The 20784-nt window shown below is 42.9% G+C and overlaps 1 protein-coding gene across 1 annotated transcript in view; it reads left to right on the forward strand.

Annotated features, from left to right (window-relative positions):
- The first annotated feature begins 926 nt into the window (after window positions 1-926).
- The window catches only part of LOC145397968 (glutamate receptor ionotropic, delta-1-like), a 125260-nt gene continuing 105402 nt past the window's right edge, over window positions 927-20784 (forward strand). The window contains exon 1 of the mRNA XM_080270943.1: window positions 927-2009. Within this exon, the coding sequence (XP_080127069.1) occupies window positions 927-2009 (1083 nt within the window). The remainder of the gene's footprint in view (window positions 2010-20784) is intronic.

The following is a 20784-nucleotide window of genomic DNA, read 5'->3' on the forward strand; positions in this document are numbered from 1 at the left end:
ATGTACGTCGATGGGATTGGCAGTGACAAAACGTGTGGACGTAAAAGAACGTCGACGGGACGCCGCGGGTTAAGCACCTTCAACATAATCTCAACATAAGGCCTCTGGAAGTGCCTGGTTGGGGAGGACGGAGGCCTGCAGTTCACTGTGTTCACGTCCAGAAGATCCTGGGGTTGCAATAACAGTAAGTAACTGTGGTTCTAGCACAAGTGCCCCCTGGACAATTGCCCCCGGGGCAACTTCCCCCCGGACAATTGCCCCCTGGACACCCGCGAGGGACAACCACCCACTGGACAACTGCCCCCCAGATAATTGCCTCCCGCTAAATATCACTGGATTCACTGTACAAATGGTCACAAATGTCTAACCTAACGTAACCTAACCTAAGCTACTCTAATCTTTAACAGAAGACTATAGTCCGGGGGGCAGTTGTCCGGGGGGCGGTTGTCCTAACACCAGTAACTTGGCATATATTGTACTGGGACCTAACAATAGCGGACGTGTAACAACTCTGATTTCAACGAAATAATATATTTGAATTTTCTATTGCATCTTTATGCATGCAAGGAACGGTAACTGAGGAGAACGCTCTAACACTAAAAATACCTACCGTATGTCGTTCCCATTGTCTTGCCAACCGCTTTTCATTTCTCTTCTTCTGTACTTTCAACCTTCACATTCCTTCAAAACTATTCCTCTAGTTTTATTAGTCAACACCCTAGCAACACCATACACAACCTTATCATTCGTACCCAAGCATTCATTGTCTGCTCTCCATAAATTGTGTTAAACCATTTTTTACAACTAAACCACCTGAACATCTACAATTTCATTATCATTCATCTGTCACTTATGTTATTCAAAAGTTTCATCTTATAATGGAGCACTTTTTCTTAAGTGCCATAAATGAAGTAGTTTTCCACGGCATGATTGGACCAGTAACACTTTCTATTATACATTTCCTTCCTCCAGAGGGCGGGTTCATTGTTCATGATGCTCTTACCACGCTGATATCGGGGACGCTACGAGGCCACTTCCACCTGCTGGTCACGGATGACCACAGCCAGTCCCTGTTGGACGTGGGCCGGGTGCTGTCAGTGGCCAGAGCCTCCTACACGCCCGTCATGCTCGTCTCCCAAAACTCAATCCTCCACACCGCCCATCCCCCCCACCACACACAAGGCTCCCTCCTCACCGCCATCTTCCTCTTCCACCACGACCCCACAGCCTTCCTTCTCCTCCTGGCAGACAACAAACACTGGAACCCCAGCTACCTCGTCCTCTTCTGCCTGGACCCACACCTCAACACTACCACCGTCCTCAGCCAGCCTGTCATTCAGCGCTCCAGATTCATCCTGCTCCTCCAGCCAGCAGTCCAGGCAGGCCACACCCGCCTCCTCGTCTACACCTCCAGACCAGTACACCACGACAAATTGGGTCGGTCAGTCGCCAAGACACACCTGGGAGTCTGGAGTCCTGATAAATTCCACAACTGGCATTCGCTCTTTTCTCCTTATATCTACGATTTTGGAGGTCAGGTTCTGAAGGTGCCAATGCTGTGCTATGATGAACCATTCATTTATTTTGGCAAAAATTGTAGTTGTACGGGAGCAAACTCAGATGCTGCACAGATTATAGCTAAAAAACTAAACTTCCAGATGGTGTATATGCAAATGGACGAAATGGTGTGGGGAGCCAAAGAGAATGGGACGTGGGACGGAATGTTTGGTGAGCTGATGTACAAAGGGAAAGATCTAGTGATCAATGCACAGGACATTAGTGCTGATGCAATTAGTGACTTTGATTGGACCTACCCATATTGGGAAACCAGTTTTGGAATAATCCTGGAGGTACCTCAGCCATTACCCCAGTGGAGGAACATCCTTTACCCCTTTTCCCCATTAACTTGGAGTATGGTGTTTGTCACCACGGTGGTGATTTCCTCAGCACTGGCGTTCCTCGTTCACAGACTCCATCACGTCAGTGACCCCATCGGTATTGCTCTCAAGGTAATGAACCACACAGACACAACCCACACTTTACTTTCCCTGTGTCATCACAAAACTAACCATTTATTTCCAGAGCTCTCCTGTTGCTTTTTTATCTGTTTTCTAACTAGTCCTTGACAGCAATTTAGTTTATTCGTTTTTTCTCTTTTTTGCCAGAACACTTATTTAGTCACTGTTGTTTAATTCCAGTGGAACACCAGCACTCATCCTTAATCAACTGAACTCCATCATCATGCTCCTGTGTCAACTGCATTTAGCCTATCTCCTTCTGTATACATCCTTCTCGTTTTTAGTTAAACTAAGACACTCCTTCACTGTTGAACATGCTCGCTCTATTATTCCATCTACTCCATCTCGCCTTATCACCAGAGCTAAACATTCACGAGAATCACGGAATCACAGTTGCTCCTAGCTCTTTATAGATTCTGCAAGATGTTAGAGTTTGCACTATGGTTACGTTGCACATTTTTTTTTATATCTCTGTCACGCATGTGTATGTAGGCTACTTTGTGATATAAAAAAATTATCAAGAGATAAAATTGCAGAGTTTGTTGTACCAGTATGTTCTCTTCTTGGCAGTGTATTTCATTATGAAATTCTGTAATTCACTTGGAGCAGTAGCTGCCTTGTCATTTTAAATCACTTACCAAGCCGACATTTTCACATCAAGAATGTTCATCCATTAAAAGGCATATTTCCTCTTATCAGAATATGTGCAGCACCTGCTGAATTGTTATCTACTTCACCAGTTAGATGGCCGGGAGCATTTGCCCATACATCGGTTTTGTGTGTGTGTGTGTGTGTGTGTGTGTGTGTGTGTGTGTGTGTAAAAATCAGCCGGAAAAAGTATAACGTAGGTACATTAATATAACAAGGCATTTACCAGTTACAGTATTTTTTTTTTTATGTGTCCGACTATGGGCATAGGCTTCACAGCCTGCTGTCAAGGCCCGGTAGTCCTCCTACATACAATACACCTATCTACATGTCACTGCCAGTCATTTGAGATTAATTGTATACAGAACACTGAGTGGCTGCACTAGCCTCTTCTTAAACACTCAGTGACAGACGTCGCTCATGCAACACAGTCCACCTAAAAATAAACTTTTATTATCAACACTTGTTTAAGTATTTAAATATAAACCAGAACTTTACACTTGTAAGCTAATATTTAGCAAACTTCATTGTAAAGAGAGAGAGAGAGAGAGAGAGAGAGAGAGAGAGAGACAGAGAGAGACAGAGAGAGAGAGAGAGAGAGAGAGAGAGAGAGAGAGACTGATTGATTGATTGAATAGGAAAAACTAGTGCCAGTCAGCAAAGGCCATATGGCACTAAAGAAGAAATCATTGATATCGGTCAGGTAAAGCAATCATATGGAGGAAAGCATACGGATACGTGACAAAAAGGATATGAGAGCGGTAACCGAAACGTGGGTGGATTCACCTAGAAGATCAGCAAGTGAATGTGGATGGCGTAAGTTATCAAGGAAAGGGAAAGCAGGGTGACGCTCAGCAGAGTATCGAGGGCAGTCCAGTAGGAGATGCTCTACAGTAAGTAGAACCTGACAGTAGGAGCAAAGAGGAGGTACTCCACCGGCCATCAAATAGCCATGTGTAAGACGGGTATGACCTAAACGCAAACGTGCTAACGCTGTCTCCCACCGTCTGTTAGGATAGGAGGAAAATGACCAAGGCGAAACAGTGGGCTTAATGGAACGCAGCTTATTATTAGTAACATAGGACCACTCCAATTGCCATCGACGCTTAAGCGACAAAGAGAGAGATGGACAAAAGTCATCTACTGGAAGACAGCTGGAGGATAATGTGTTAGACGCTGCTGACCTGGCCAAAAAATCCACCTGCTCATTTCCTGCAATACCAACATGGCTCGGAACCCAGCAAAAGGTGACTACTTTCTTCCTGGTAGCAATCCTGTACAACCACTCCTGAATTTTAAGAACAAGTTGGTTGGCTGCGGGAATGGTCTGGAGGCTAAAAAGGGCACTAAGGGAGTCCGTGAATATAACAAAAGATGAGACCTGTGAAGAAAAAATATATCGAACAGCAATCAAAAGAGCAAATAATTCTGCACTGAAAATACTAGCAACATCAGAGAGACGGGATTGATATGAACTATTGGGAAACAAAACTGCAAAACTTGTGCCACCAGAGGATTTCGAGCCGTCTGTATAAATGGGTGTGGCTGACGGATGACAAGACAAATGGTGATAGAAGAGAGATCGTAGGTGAGACGGGGAGGTAGAGGATTTAGTTGCAGGGAGAACAGAGGAACATATACTTAGGGGTGGAATAAGCCACGGAGGAAACGAACAAAGGTGATATGGAAAAACGCGAGGAGGAGGAAGAGATAAAGAGCGGGACAAATCATCTACTCTATGTAAAAAGGAGTACCGTTGGTAGAAAGGTGTCCGGGATGGATTGGATGGAACGGATGTAGAAAGAAAACCGGACGAGGAATGTTGATTAAATCTGTAATAATAACGAAGGGTCAGTTCATCACGACGATGCAATAAGGAGGGCAAACCAGACTCAGCATACAAGCTCTGAACAGGAGTGGAACGGAATGCCCCCAAAGCAAGACGAATGCCCTCGTGATAGATTGCATCCAACCTACGAAGAGTGGCAGGGGATGCAGAGGCATAGACTTGACAACCATAATCAAGAACAGAAATAACTACGGCGATATGTAAACGTAGGAGTAGAGTGCGATCAGAGCCCCTGCTGAGATGGCTCAGTGTCCATAGGAGTTGAAGTCATCGAAAGGCAGATGTTTTCACGGTAGCTATATGTGAAGACCAAGTCAACCGAGAGTCAAAAGACAAACCCAAGAATGTAGTAGTAGGATGATATGGAAGAAGGGTGTCATATAGCTACAGTGACGGCTGTGGAATAACACGCCATCTGGAAAACATCATAGCTCGTTATTTAGATGGCGAAAAGCGGAATCAATAAGAAGTTGCCCAAGTCGACACAACACTCACAGCTGACTGCATACATTGACCGAGACGAGAAAGGTCAGCATCAGCAAGGTAAATTGCTAAATCATCTACATATAGGGAAGCATGGACTCTAGGAGGAAGAGAAGAGACAATACCATTTATTGCAACAAGGAACAAAGTCGTACTCAGAACACACCCCTGTGGAACGTCCTCCACCTGTGGAAAGGTGGACGATAAACTGCCAGAAACACGCACCCGAAAGGTTCGAGCTTTCAAAAAATTGTCGAGAAAAACACCCATATTACCAACTACTCCAAAATGGACTAAAGTACAGAGAATATGATGCTTCCACGAAGTGTCGTATGCTTTCTCAAGATCAAAAAAGACACCGAGAACTGATTGCTTACAAAGAAAAGCCTGACGGATATAAGACTCTAGCTTCACTAAGGGATATAAAGTACTACGCCCCTTACGAAACCCATATTGAAAATCGGAAAGGAGATTCTTAGATTCTAAATACCACATCAAACGAGCATTGACCATCCATTCCAGTAACTTACCAAAGCAGCTGACAAGAGCAATAGATCTGTAATCCTGTGAAGAGTGACCGGTCCTACTAGGTTTTAAAAAGGGAAGCAAATATGCCGTGCGCCAGGCGTCAGGGAACTCACCATCTGTCCAGATCGTATTACAAAGTGACAGGAGAAAGGATAATGCTGGTCGGGGTAGGTGTTTTATCATTTGGTAATGAATACCATCGGGGCCCTCACAAGTGTTGCCACAAGACTGGATCCCAGACAGAAGCTCGGACATAGAAAATAGGACATTATATGGCTCCGCAGATGATAGAGTAAAACGCACTGGGGTACGTTCAACCTCGTGTTTATAGTGATGGAACTCCCGAGAGAGATGGACTCCCTTGCTGATCTCACTGAAATGGTCTCCCAGTATACTTGCAACCCTAGAAGGATCAGCAACAGACTCACCATCGACATGAAGTACTGGAGCTGGTGGGGGAGAGTATTTGCCTGAAATTTTGTGAATATGATTCCACAGGACAGTAACCAGCGTGGAGGACGTGACATTGGACACATAAGACGACCAACTTGCCTTTCTGGGAGCCTTTGTTGTCCTTCGCAAGATGGCACCAGCCCGTTTAAATGCAAGGAAGGCAGATTGGCGGCCTGGAGTATGCATTCTTCGTCAGTACGTTCTCCATCAAGCCCTTTTGATCCGAAGGGCTCTAGTACAATCATGGGACCACCACGGAATGCATTTGGACGCAAAGGGGCGTGTAGTCTGGGGAGTGGATTCCAATGAGGCGGCCAGCACCAAGTCAGTAAAATAGGCAACAATATCATTCATTCTTGGGGCGGAAGAGGGGACTAAAAGTGAGTGGAAAAATGAAGAGAACTCATCCCATTTCGCACGGTCAAAACGCCAGCGCGGGGGACGAAGAACAGGTGAATAGGATGAACTAGTGAATAAAATGGGAAAGTGATCGCTAACCAAACAGGTATCCAGTACAGACCAGGTAAAATCTAAAGACAGAGATGGTGAGCAAAGAGAAATATCAAGACAAGAAAATGTATGAGTGCGAGGGTCATGATGTGTAAATGAGCCAGAATTAAGAATGTGGAGATCGTGATTAGACAGAAAAAAATCAAGTAGGCGGCCTCTAGTAGAAATGGCATTATCACCCCATAAGGGATGCCTGCAATTGAAGCACAAGTGATAAAAGACGTGAAAGCTCGGGGAAATCTATGGGGAAGGAAGGTGACAAATAGAGTGAAATAATAGTAATCCAGCGATGAAAGAAAACCCTCCCTATAGTGCACTTAAGTGACGAAGAAACTGAAGAAGGTTCATGGGGGACTGTACTGTGATTGAGGATCGATGATTCAGAAATCGAAGAAGGCGTACTAATGAAAACATAACCTGGGATTTGAGCAGGAGGGATGGAAAGACGGGTTTCTTGGAGACACACAACCAATGGGCAATACTTGGCAAGGAGGCATCTAAGCTCAAAGTGATTCATATTAAAACTTCGAATGTTCCACTGAAGTACAGAAGCCATAATACTAACAGATAAAATAAAATAAAATCCAATAAAACAAATATAAAAGCACTAAAAAATAAAGGTAAAACCAAGGACATCAGAAACTAATTGTGGAACACAATAACCAGGGAGGGGCAATCACAATACGCGACAGGATAGTATGGGGGAAGGAACAGAAGTGGGGGAAGGCAAAATGACTGGAGAAGCGTCATTGGGAACAACAAAAAGGGAGGGAGTTATCGACGGATTAGGGGAGGGAGCAACATGAGTAGGTGGTAGGGGATCTGGCACTGGATGTACCTCCACACATGTCTGCATGACCCGTGGAGAACATCCCGAAACAACTGGTGTTGAGGGAAGACACAAATTTTGAGTAGAACTTCTGACAGATGATAGCCCCATACTAGACTTGGTGGGTCGAGAAACACACGCAGGCGGCGAACACTGCCGTTTCAGACTGTTTAGAGAGGGAGGTGTTGTTGTCCGGGAAAAACCAGGTCACAAGCAAAGGGCAAAGGACGAGGATGAGGTAGGGTGAAAATGAGGGATTCGAGTAGTACTAGAACGGTGGTTAGAAGGCTGTTTACTGGAGTATGAAGCAGGGGAAGGGAGGCCATGATGGGGAGGGCGGAGAGATTGTTTCGGTGGAACAAACAAAGATTGACCGAACGTGGCAGGCTGAGCGTGAACTCCGTTGGTGGCCATAGGCAATTGGCCATCTGTAGACAAAGTCGGTGAGGTAGAAGGTGGACAATTCTGGGCAATGGGCGAAGGGGTCGAGGGGACAGTTGTGGCGACAGAGGAAGTCAATGCTGGTACATGTGAAGCTGTACTAGGAGCAGGGGTCGAGGAGCAGGTAGGGGTCCTGACCGACCAATGGATAAGGCCTGTGTATCCATTCGGACAATCTGGCGGGCCTCACTAAGTGAAATTGGATCACGGGCATGAGTACGAGAAACCTCGCACTCAAACAGGTATATGGGACAAGAACGTATGTAGGCGGGATGGCCACCTCCACAACTGGGACAACGACATGCAGCAGCAGGGCAGTCTGCTTCGGCATGATCAGGCTGAGCACACCTGGGGCAAACAGCCACAGAGCGACACCACTTACTAGGATGGCCATAGCGTCAACATGATCGGCACTGTCGAGGAGAATCAATATACTCTCTCAGTGATAACTTAATGCCACCAATAATCACATAGTCAGGGAGAGATCGTGAATCAAACGTGACCTTAGCTATATTAACTGGACGTGTACGGTTTCCTCTCGGTGGAATGGTGTAACATAGGACAGACTGAACATCATGCCCCAACTCCTGAAGGGCGGCTTGGATATGTGACGAACAGTCAGAAAATTCCCTGTCACCTAATCGTACATGTGGGGGGACAGCGACAGTACCAACAACAGAATTTAGGCGTAAATCCCTGGAAGCCGGAGTGGGAGCACCAGTGTTATCTAATAAGGTAGTCATGGCATCAGCCTGGGCTTTATTGTGAACAGTAACTTTACGAGACCCATCACGTAGGGAACGAAATGTCACATCCTTCCCAACATGACGGAGTAAAAGTAGATGGAACTCCAAATCATCTGAGGCTAGAGGAGCATGAGGGGGAATGGTGAAATATTTGGTCCAGTTCTGGGGGTCAAATAACGAAGATGAAAATGAATGACTGGTTTTAGATAAAATGGAAGGACGAATGCGTGAGCAAAAAACAGTAGCAGTGGACTTTGGGTGGTGGAGATTTGAAACAGAGGAGCTCGGTGTCGAGGCAGAGAAGGGTTCGTAAGGTTGTAGAGTGGCAGTGTTGGAAGGGTTGGATACAGGGGAGCAACTGAGACAGTGACGGCGGGTGTAGTATGGTAGTCTGTAGGCGTAGTTGATGTAGTTGGTAAGTGTTCATCAAGAGAAGTGTCCATAAGCAGTTCAGAGGTCGTCAACGAATTAGGCATGGGAGGTTGTGGTAAGGGGGCCCCTCCCGAAGCCCCTGCATTCTCTGCTTCGAATGCCAAAATGAGGTCTGACTAAGAGAGGCAGGCAGAGACGTCCGCACCTCGCCAGGCTCAGTGTGGACTGAGAGAGAGAGAGAGAGAGAGAGAGAGAGAGAGAGAGAGAGTGAGAGAGAGAGAATTATAAAATGAGAACATTTAAAAAGTGCAGAATAAACGAGGACACCAAACGCCATCCTCAAGAACTCCAATAACAAAATCAGGTTTCAAGGAGAGGGGAGGACGACAACTGATATGTCCTGATATCTGAAAGTTTCCTTTTGGAACAATGAGTCTAAGTATACTGTTCACAGTTCCTAAAAATGCCTTCTTTCCATCTTCAGTACTGAACTTTAGCAAGTGATGAACATTAGAAAGTGTTGTTAGCCACGATGAACTTTCATGGAAATGATGTAGAGTCGTAAAATTGTCTTTTTCTCCGACTGAGCTACGTGAAATAAGCTGCAAAAGGTCGCAAAATTGTGCCAAGTTTAAGTAAATTAATTTTAATGTTCTCTGACCCGAGAAAAGCCCAGGACCACAAAACTGGTTTTTGATAGCCCCCTAGCCACAAAAGCCTCTGTTTCAGCAATCCAGCTCCCGTAGTAGCAGCGAGCCCTGAAGTGATGAAGAAAACCAGGACACAGTGATAATTACACGTAGTACTAAACCTGGACACAGTTTCCCTTTGAATATTTTATATTCTTCCCTGGAAACTGGGACAGAGGCTTCTACCACTAAGTCCCCTTAGGTACACAGTAGAAAAAAAAAATGTGACAGGCAAGGTACAGTAATACAAAGACAGAGGATATTAGGACAAGGAGATCGATCGGATGAGCAATGTCAGCAGGTTCCAAGATGCACAAAAGCATGAGCATCATACATCATCAGCAGCAGCGGCATATTTCTGGTCAAGAAGTGAAAGATGGCAGCAGTTGGACAGTAAGTAGAAATATTTGTCCAATTAAGTGTGAGTTGCAACCACATTAGTGCTATCCATCTGATTTTAGGCCACGACCACTGTGTCTGCCGAGTACAGACTAGACTCCTCCACTCCTCAACGTTCTCCATCCCTCAAGACGACTGACTTGAATGAAATACCATACATTCCTCTGTCAGACTAGGAGAAAGAGACTCCCACGGCATTGTAAAGCCGATTTTCAAAATGATGGCTTCCAGGGCTGATATTTGGGGTATGAGGAAGTAGTTTCACAGCAAAAAGACGACCCTGATCTCCGGCTGGGCATCCTGCGCAACCTGCAAGCGGAATACATCTTCACTCCTAATGGCAGTGATCTGGAGGTCAGTTATCGGCACGATTTACGAAACAGAAATTCTTCGTCCAGCTGCAACTTCTTGTTTCCTCAGACAAGCACCAACTGTCCTCCATTATACACCCTTATCAGTGCATGTTCACCCCCACGTGGTATATGTCATAAAGTGAAGAGGGATGATGATGGGGCCCAGCAGGTACGGTAAGACTTGGCTAATCCAGTCCATATTGATCACCTTTCTGGATAAAATTATGATCCTGAATGAAACAACACAGTTTTGTAAATGAATGTTTGGACAGTCAAATATAGTACTGCACAGTATCTTTTTGCTTTGACTGTGGTTTTATTTTAAATCACAGCAAGCGTGAAAAAAAAAAAAAAAAACCTTATTCTTATCACACTAACCATACAGACAGTGAAGTAGTTTTCAAACAAGAAATACATATACACTGATTGTCTGAGGTATGTTTCATCTCATATTTGTAGTGTATTCATAGTTGTTGTATTGTTAACCACTCCACTATGGTTATGGTAAACTTAGTAAGAATTAAGAAATTTTCTTGTACATAGCAGTAAAACCAAAATAATGCTGAATAAATAAATAAATAAATATTTATTTATTCTCTCTACCTCATGCTTTTCATGGAGCTTCTCAAGAGATCTGTAACACATATATATTCTTCCATGAACATTTATTAACTGCATATCAAGACTTGAAATGTCAAATATGTGCATGAATATAATACTTATGTAATATATAAGCAGTATTGTACACAATATCTGTGATTAATGAGTGTTATTATCGCTCGCCTTCCGAGGCAGAACAATAATGTTTTTGCCTGCTTCTGTGTGTGTGTGTGTGTGTGTGTGTGTGTGTGTGTGTGTGTGTGTGTGTGTGTGTGTGTGTGTGTGTGTGTGTGTGTGTGTGTGTGTGTGTGTGTTCCCATTATATCTCATGAACGACTTGAGCTACCAGCATGAAACTTTTAGAGTATAAAGATATGGCAAAAATCTTGGCCGAATTCGAAACTTTCAGAGTACAAAGATATGGCAAAAATCTTGGCCGAATTCGAAAATGGGCACTCGGGGTCAACGTCAAGGTGACCAAAATGGCTGCCAAAGGTCAAGAAGCTTTTGTCGCCCGCTTTTAGCACCATTATATCTCATGAACGATTTGAGCTATCAACATGAAACCTTCAAGTGTATTTTATGCAAGGAAGAAGGAACCAAAGGACAGGAGCCCACAAACCGTTCTTTCCAAGAAAAATAGAAAAACAATACATAAAAGAAACAAATTCAAGATCCGTTCATTTCGAGATGCCAGAACATACTGCCTTTGAAAGTCTGGAGATCATAAGAAGTAGGAAATACAGTTAAAGGGAGACAGTTCCAGAGTTGACCTATTGCATAAATGAAGGACTGGAAGTCACGGTTAATTCTTGCATTAGAGAGTTGGACAGAAAAGGGATGAGAGTTTGTTATTAGACGGGTGCTATGCGCCCGTCGTAGTGGTGGAAGTATGCAAGCAGACAGTTCAGAGGAGCAGTGACCATTGAAGTAGTGATGGAAACGAGATAAAGATGCAACAGTGTGGGGAAGAGACAGAGGTTGAAGGGAGCCAGTTAGAAGAGGAGAGTTAATGAAACAAAGAGCTTTTGACTCCACCCTGTTGAGAAGAGCTGTATGTGGGGAGCCTTCCGGCACATGAGTTGTACTTTACACTGGGGCGAATAAAACCCTTGTATAAAGTCAACAACTGTGAAGGGGTAAAGAAGGTACGGAGTCGGCGTAACACACCTAACCTCTTGGAAGCAGATTTTACATGAGATGTAATGTGATCTTTCCAGGATAAATCCCGAGAGAATGAAACCCCATGTAAGTTCAAGGATGATGCAGGATTGAGGTGAATATCGTTAAACATTAGTGGGTAATCCTTTGGAAGATTTCGTCGGGTTGATAGGTGTAAGAACTGAGTCTTTGATGCATTAATAACAATAAGGTTGCTTTTACCCCAGCCAAAGATATGAACCAAGTCAAACTTTAGGTGTGCCATAGCCTCAGCCCTTGGTTGTTGAAGAAACTGCTGAGATGGACGTTCAGGAACCGAATGGAAAGGTGAGGGGTAGATTCATCAACGTAGAAGTGGATGGGATTAGAAGGTCATTGATGAATAAAAGGAAGAGAGTTCGCGATAGCACAGAGCCCTGAGGAACACCACTATTGGTAGATCGAGGAGAAGAATGGTGGCCGACTACAACAGTAACTATATATCGACCAGAAAGGAATCTATAGATGAAAGCACATACAGGAGTGAAACAGTAAGAAGGCAGTTTGGAAATTAAAGATTTATGCCAGAATGGATCGAAAGCTTTTGAGATGTCAAATGCAATGGTAAAGCTTTCGCCAAAGTCCCAAAAGGAGGATGACCAGGAGTCTGAAAGGTAGGTGAGGTCGCCAGCAGAGGGTCCCTGACGGAACTCATACTGACGATCAGAAAGAATGTTGTGATCGGAGAGAGGCTTTAAAATTTTTCTGCTAAGAATAGTCTTGAAAACTTTTGAGATACAGGATGTTCAAACAATTGGGCGATAGTTACAGGGTTAGGAATGGTCACCCTGCTTTAGGACCGGCTGAATAGGAGCAAACTTCTACCAAGATGGAAAGGTACAAGTTGATAGACAGAGTCAAAAGAGTTTTCCTAGGCATGGTGTAAGCACAGAAGCTCAGTTCTTGGAGACAACAGGAGGGACCCCATCAGGCCCATATGCCTTGTTATGACTGAAGCCAGTGATGGCAGAAAGTACATCAGCTGAAGAACTTTTAATGTCAGCCATGAGGAAGTCAGAGGGGAGAAGTGATGGAGGAACAGCACTGGAATCGTCTAAGGTGGAACTGGAGGAGAAAGTTGGAAAGAGGAGGGAACGAAGATGAGGTAAAGTTGTTAGAAAGGTTTTTGGCAAGATGCCAGAAGGAACGGGAAGAATTCGAGTTGGAGAGCTGAGAGCATTTAGTATGGATGAAATTATTTATAGTAGAATGAAGAACAGACTTAGCACGATTCCGGGAAGAATTATAAAAAAAAATGTGATTCATGGGTGGGTTGTCTCCGGTACCTTTTGTAGGGCTTCTTCTCGTTGTGGACTGCGTTAGAACAAGCGTGATTAACTAAAGGCTTTTTTGCATTAGCCAAAGGATATGAGAAAGGAATATATGCTTCTATGCGAGAGAATAACCTCTGTAATGCGCATGGCACACTGAGATGGCTCTGGGCCATGGAAGCAATTATCATTCCAGGGAAAATCAAAGAAGTACGGCCTCTGGGCCTCCCAATCAACAGCTCCAAAGACCCACAACCAATGTTTCTTTGGAGGGTCCACAGGCCGTACTGGAGCGATAGGACAGTGTAAGGTAATAGGGTTGTGATCGGAGGAGCCCAACGGAGAAGAAAGATTAACAGCATAAGCAGAGGGATTAGCTGTAAGGAAGAAGTCAGATATGATGGAACTCTCTCTCCAAGGTTGTCAGGGATATGGGTAGGGTGCTTTACAAGGTTCACTAGGTCATTAAAGATAGAAAAGGTGAAGGCTTGTTCACCAGGTGGATCAGTGAAAGGAGAGGAAAGCCAAAGGTGGTTGTGAACACTGATATCTCCTCGAATGGAGATTTCAGAGAAAGGAAAACTGGATAGGATGCTTCCATCGTAGAAGTAAGATAGTCAAAGAAAGTTTCATAGTTAGTAGAATTAGGGGATAAGTAAACAGTACAGATATATTTGGTCAAAGAATGACAGGAAAGCCAAAGCCAGAGTGTAGAGAATTCAGAACAATCAAGTTCAGGAACAGATGAGTAAGATAAGTCATTGCGTACATATACACAACAGCCACTTTGGCTTTGAAATGAGTATAGAGAAAGTAGGAGGATACAGAGAAGGGTTTACTGTCAGTTGCCTCAGGCAGCTGAGTCTCAGTTTAGAAGAGAAGGTGAGGTTTAGAGGAGGAAAGGTAGTGCTCAACAGACGGAAAGTTAGAGGAGAGGCTGTGAATGTTGCAGAAATGTAGAAGAAATGAGTCAGACAGTGGTTCCAGGCAGCTCGTTGTGTCGTCACCGAGAGAAGGCGGATGATGGGGGCATATGTGTTCCCCCCTCCCGCGGACTCCGAGGCTTGGTTATTAGACGCCATTTAAAAAAAAAAAAAAATTGTAAAGGAAGTGTAGTGTGTACTGTGAACGTAGTTTTGTGTTGACAGTTAGAGAAACGTGTACTGGAGAGCATGCTGGCCTGCTCTCTGTGTTACAGAAACCCTGAAAAAGTTCAGCAAACGGGGATGGTCAGAAACTCGCCTCGAGGGCTGATGAAACGGGAGCTCCAGCTCTCCCTGTCATCAGCTTTCCATCCACCTTGGGAGTACTGCCTTGCTCAACTGGTGCTACAGTCATAATATGTCAAAAATCTTGGACTTGGCCAACAGCATTAAGAAGGGTAGACACTGAAGTGGCGTTTTGAAAAATTTGGAACGCACCTGTGCTTTTTTTCAATAGTTTCATTAATATTTTGTCAGTGTGCTTGAAACTTTAATTCCACGCTAATTGCGGATTGCTGTTTTTTGGTGAGGCACCAGAAAAATATTGGAACGCACTGTTACTGGAGCGTAACAGCATCACTCCCCATCCCCGAGTGCAATAAGTCTGACCCAGACGCATGTGCAAGAGAGAGAGAGAGAGAGAGAGAGAGAGAGAGAGAGAGAGAGAAGTTCGCTGGACAGTTGAATTACCCACCAGATGTAGCAAACATAATAACCTGTAGAAACATTGTCTCTGACGTAATTATTTGTGATCACCCAGTGCACTGAAGTGTCAATTGCGTGTTGTACAGTACATTAGGAAAGGATTGTGAGAGAAAGTGTTATGATGCAGAAACGACTAATTTGACCTCTAAACCCCTTTGTATTGAGTTATGGTGAAGAATATTAGAGAGGTTTGGGAAAAATCTACACGGAAATAATACAGTAAGTAGAAATATTCATATGTAATCATCCTATTTTATAGGAGTATTCATAATGTAATGTTAGTATATTATGAAGCTTCCTCAAATCACCATAAACAGTTTCTGAACATTAAAACAAGGTGACAAGAGGGTGTACGCTCTCTGACGTGTGTCAAGGCAGTAACGCACTCGGATGCTCTCATATTCGCAGATGCGTGCGCACATTTACACCCAAGCTTGCGTGCGCGTGTGCGCGCTCGCCCGCACCGGCACACACACACACACACACACACACACACACACACACACACACACACACACACACACACACACAACAAAGCATGAAGCCCCAGGAAAAATAGCCGAGGTATTTATATTTGTTTATGTATATTCTGTCACGTCACTGTCTTCCATGTCGCGTGAATTCGTTAATTACATGTTCGGTTACTTCATGCTATTCCAAAATGGCAGTCGTCTGAATGTCAGCCAAAAACTAATCAATATTTATCCATACCCCAACAAGATATATTGCGAATGAAAGGTTCAGGATAGAAATTGCTCCTCGTCAGCCAAATACGTCTGTTATTACCACTGAGCTCTATGAAATGAAGGGGCTATCTCCACAGCGTGCGTGTGACTTACTGTCGCAATATAGAAATACCCGCACTCGTCGCTTCCACCATAGTAATGCAGCTGGAAAATTATTCTTAGTTTGCTTTCTCTGTCTCATTGGTGCTTCTATGTATACATAATCATAATATATATATATATATATATATATATATATATATATATATATATATATATATATATATATATATTGATTGATTGATTTTTTTCCTGATTAGCTCGAAAAACACGGTACATATATCCAAGAATATGAATAAAACAACGCCATAGGTTGCCGCAGTGCAGAACATACTTTTCGTTTTATGACATCAACCAGTCTTTTTAATTATGAGAGTTAAGATAAAGCTGAGGTCGATGGAAAGAGTACATGTATTAAAATAATGTATATTTCGCCATCATAAAGTATACAAGCACATTATATACAGTAAAAAAGCGTCATTAACTATCAACTATGAACAGTACTACTTACACATCTTTATATACATAAACCTACTTCCACAATTGTTTCCTACTGATCTTTATATACAGTCAGCCTAGGCAGCTGCTTTCTTACTTTGGTACCAATAGCTTCCTCTGCGATGGATTTCTTTATGCTATGTACATTAATAATTCAGTACCACTGTGATACCAGTTTTATTAATTTGTGAACATGATTGTCCTCAGTGAAGGTCAAACATATCGTTGTTTAGATAATCAAATATGCTCTGTATAGTAATACTGTGTGAGATGTGTATCAGCTGTGGAAATAACTAGTGGTATAGGCTGATGTTGTTCTTTTACAAAAATTGGAAGCATTTCTCAGTTTCTTGACAAATTTTAACTGCACTCTCAGTTACATTGAGGAAGCCTCCCCTCTGTCTCAACAAAAGTGCTCAAATAACTATTTACTTTAGATCCTGCCAATGCTTCTTGTCAAAGCATTAAAAACTTTTATAAAAATAAGAATTTAATGACATGGAGGCAGTGACCTCTATCATTATACTACAACTCTCTCTCTCTCTCTCTCTCTCTCTCTCTCTCTCTCTCTCTCTCTCTCTCTCGTCATTGAACACCTATGTTCCTAATTTTGGGATTTTTTTTTATAGACGATGCGAATATCCTGCATGTTATATGAATGAAAACAAGTGTATTGTGTTAACAGTAATCTTACAAAATTAGTAACAAGATATATTTCTTAAACTGTGATATGTAATGCCATCTCTCTTCATTGAGTTTCTGTGCCAATGTTTGCATCCGTAAACTGCACAGTGGACGAAGGGAGAAACCTGTACTGTACACAGGAAAAATCATCTGATAAATTACCAATATGCTGGGAATCGAACCAGGGACTCTCAGGTGAGAGCCAGGCAGCATACCACTACACCACGACCAGGTAAAAGTTTACTCACGTTGTCACAATCTTGTAACCAACGTCCCTCCACCCCCACTGTGGGCATCAAGAGGATGAGTTAACCCCCTGGCACTCGGGCAAGTAGATGCTTTTAATCTATCCCAAGCACTTACGGCAAGTCAGAAATTCTGACTCAGTGCCTTCGTGGGGTGATGGATGTCCTTCCTGTCATGCAGTGCCATTCTGTGAAGGCTTGGTTCACAGCCAAGATCTTCAAAGTCTGGTTTCACCAGCACTTTGTCAAGGAGGTCATCCATTACCAGACGAACACGCTGGGAATCCCACGTAACCGGGTAAAGGCCCTCCTTCTTCTGGACAATGCACCTGCACATCCGTCTGACAAGGAGTTGGTGGCTGAGAATGGCCGCATTAGGTGCCTGTTTTAGCCACCTAATATGACTGCTCTCATCCAACCAATGGACCATGGAGTGATCACGGCAACGAAGAGGCTGTACTGTCAGAAGTTCCTGGATGAGGTGATTGTTGTTGTCAAGGATGAGGACATAGCGCAGGGAGGGATGGTACATGCGAGGCGAGGATACTTTGGAGAACCTTCGTTGCTACAACATCAAGTCAGCCATCTACAACTGGGCCAGTGCATGGAGGGAAGTCTCTGTCAAGACTCTGGAAAGTGCTTGATCTTGTCTGCTTCTCGGAGTCGATGTGGTGCATGACTTTCTAGGGTTTGACGTGGATGACTTCCATGAACGTCTTCATGCAACTGGTGATGTCGTTTATGTGGATGAAGTGCGTGAGTGGGTGGATGACGACGAGGGCTATCCTGGGTATCAGATCATGTCTGATATCAAGATTGCATCTTCAGTTTCCGGTACAAGTACCCAGCTTGAGGATTCCGATGAGGACAGCGACGATGATCCGGACTCCTTTCAGCGCACTACTACTCCAGCCATCCCCAAGCTAAGTGCACTCCGGGAGCACGTCCATTTCAGTAGTTGCTTCAAGAAACGAGAGATGAGGCTGTGGCAAACCTAATGTCTGACTTGGCTCGTATCTCTGACTGGGGTAAAAATAATCTTGTTATTTTTAATGCATCAAAAATTCAGCTTTTACACTTATCAACCCGACATAATCTTCCACAGGAGTACCCACATAATCTTCCACAGGAGTACCCACTAATGTTTAATAATAACCAGCTCAATCCTGCATCATCCTTGAACATGCTTGGAGTTTCATTCACTTGGGACTTATCTTGGAAAGATCATATTGCATCTCTTGTAAAATCTGCTTCCAAGAGATTAGGTGTGCTAAGCCGACTCTGTACCTTCTTTACCCCTGCACAGTTGTTGAGTTTATGCACAGGTCTTATTTGCCCCTATGTACAGCTCCGGACAGATGAAACGGCTACACCCCATCCACCAGCGACTTGGTTTGGGTCTCAGTGGTTCTGGTAACAGTTGTAGGTGGAGGGAGGGGGGATGTGGGAGGGTGAGGAGGGGAGAAATGTGGGCGGAGTTATATAGGGGGTAGTGTGGGAGGGTGAAGAAGCAGCACAGTCTGGCTGGTGGGAGGGGGAGACGAATGGTTGGGTAGCGGAGACGAGAGTCTGCTGGAGGGTAAGACAGGTGAGTGTGATTAGATGAAAAGAAATTACAAAAAATGAATTATTATAATATCTGCTGCATATATTGCATTTTATCTACTAAATAAAAACACTGTCTATTATTCACCACCGTATTTGGGTATCCTACTCATTATTATTATCCTTTGGATATTAGGCAATAAATAAAGATATTGGACGGTCTTTCGGACCCGAACCAATTTTTTCATAACTTTTGTCTTCAGCTATTTCCGTATTCCTATTATCCCTCGTGCTTTAAGTCCCCCTTTTTATCACTTTCTCCTACGCCCTACATTTTTTTTAGGCATAAGGCAGTTTAACTTTCTCTTTAAATAACCATATTTGTCAACAAATATTCCTTTCATTAATCTATTTAATTACCTGTTTTCTTTCAATATGCATTTGTCTAATAATGGGTGTTACACCTTAATTGGCGCCGCTATTTGACGTTTTGAATAAATTTGGTCTAAATTTACGCATATATTGCAGGCTCTCTCAAGTAGTCTGGCAACCTCACACATCCTCCCCCCTGCTTTCTCCTTCTCTCGCTACCCGTTCCCTCCTTTCCTTCTGTAGTACTGTTTATCTATTCTTTCTCATATTTTTAACCTCATTCCTTCTTACAAACTTTTAGTGCCATAGGAATTTCTCCCTTATCACCTACAGTCCTACTACATGAAAGTGGAAGAAAATGCCATCGGGAAAAGAATAACTGGAAATTTATGGCGAAGTTACGATATTGGTTATTTAGAATGAAAGTGTCGGCAGATACGCATTCTTGACGTGATTATCGCAGCCACAGCATTTCGCCTTCATTAAACAGAAGGACTATAGGTTTCATGCATTACCTCCTTACGTCCAGCATTACTGTGCAGAACGCCATGTATAACACATTAAGGACCACAAGGACAGTACTGGTAGTCATCGTGATTCTCATGAATCTCTCCATAGGCTATTGAAAACAGTGCTTTATGCTCAACTTCAGAATTATGTTCTCATCATGGCAATGATAAGCAAAGATAATAAAAACAATATATACAACCAAATTATCATTTATTATACAATAAAGCTCAAACTGCCTCCGTGCTGCAGTCTCAAGGGTGTAACCAGCTCACACAATCACATGTAACCTGAAGAAATTAAATACATGATCCTATATATATATATATATATATATATATATATATATATATATATATATATATATATATATATATATATATATATATATATATATATATATATATATATATTAATAACCTTGAACAACACTGTTTGATCTAAAATTTATTGTGTTGGGTAAAGCAGAGGACACTAACTAGCATGGCAACCTACCACACGGAAACCACCATGTTGCACTACACGCCACAGAAACCGATGCACAGACCATGATATCAGCGAAAAGACTATGAGAAGAGTATTGCACGAAGCAGGGTTGCATCACAGGACCCTAGCAAACGTTATGTTGACAAGCCAGAGGATTTTTGGAAGTGTGTCACTGAAGGCGCAACTGCTGGAGAAGGAATAATACTCGGTTAGTATTATTTCTGAGGTTTTCGCTTGTATAAACTAAACTATTCAGTCATACATGACCATAAAAATATATTAATAATTACTGCAGGGGGTCAACCAGTTTCGTTACCACGTCAGTCCATGCAGAGGAAATTACTTTGGGCATATAGGGTTACTCGATGTTAAATTTAATAAGTGTAGAGTGTATGATTATATATATATATATATATATATATATATATATATATATATATATATATATATATATATATATATATATATATATATATATATATATATAATATTGTGTGCGTGTTATTTGCACAGCTAACAACATATATATTTCATAGAATAACAAGAGCAATGAGAGCAATGAGACTTAAAACTTACTACCTCTCA

The sequence above is a fragment of the Coenobita brevimanus genome, chromosome 44 (genome assembly GCF_032717465.1).
Source record: "Coenobita brevimanus isolate Jiangsu-jjx chromosome 44, ASM3271746v2, whole genome shotgun sequence".
Taxonomy (NCBI): domain Eukaryota; kingdom Metazoa; phylum Arthropoda; class Malacostraca; order Decapoda; family Coenobitidae; genus Coenobita; species Coenobita brevimanus.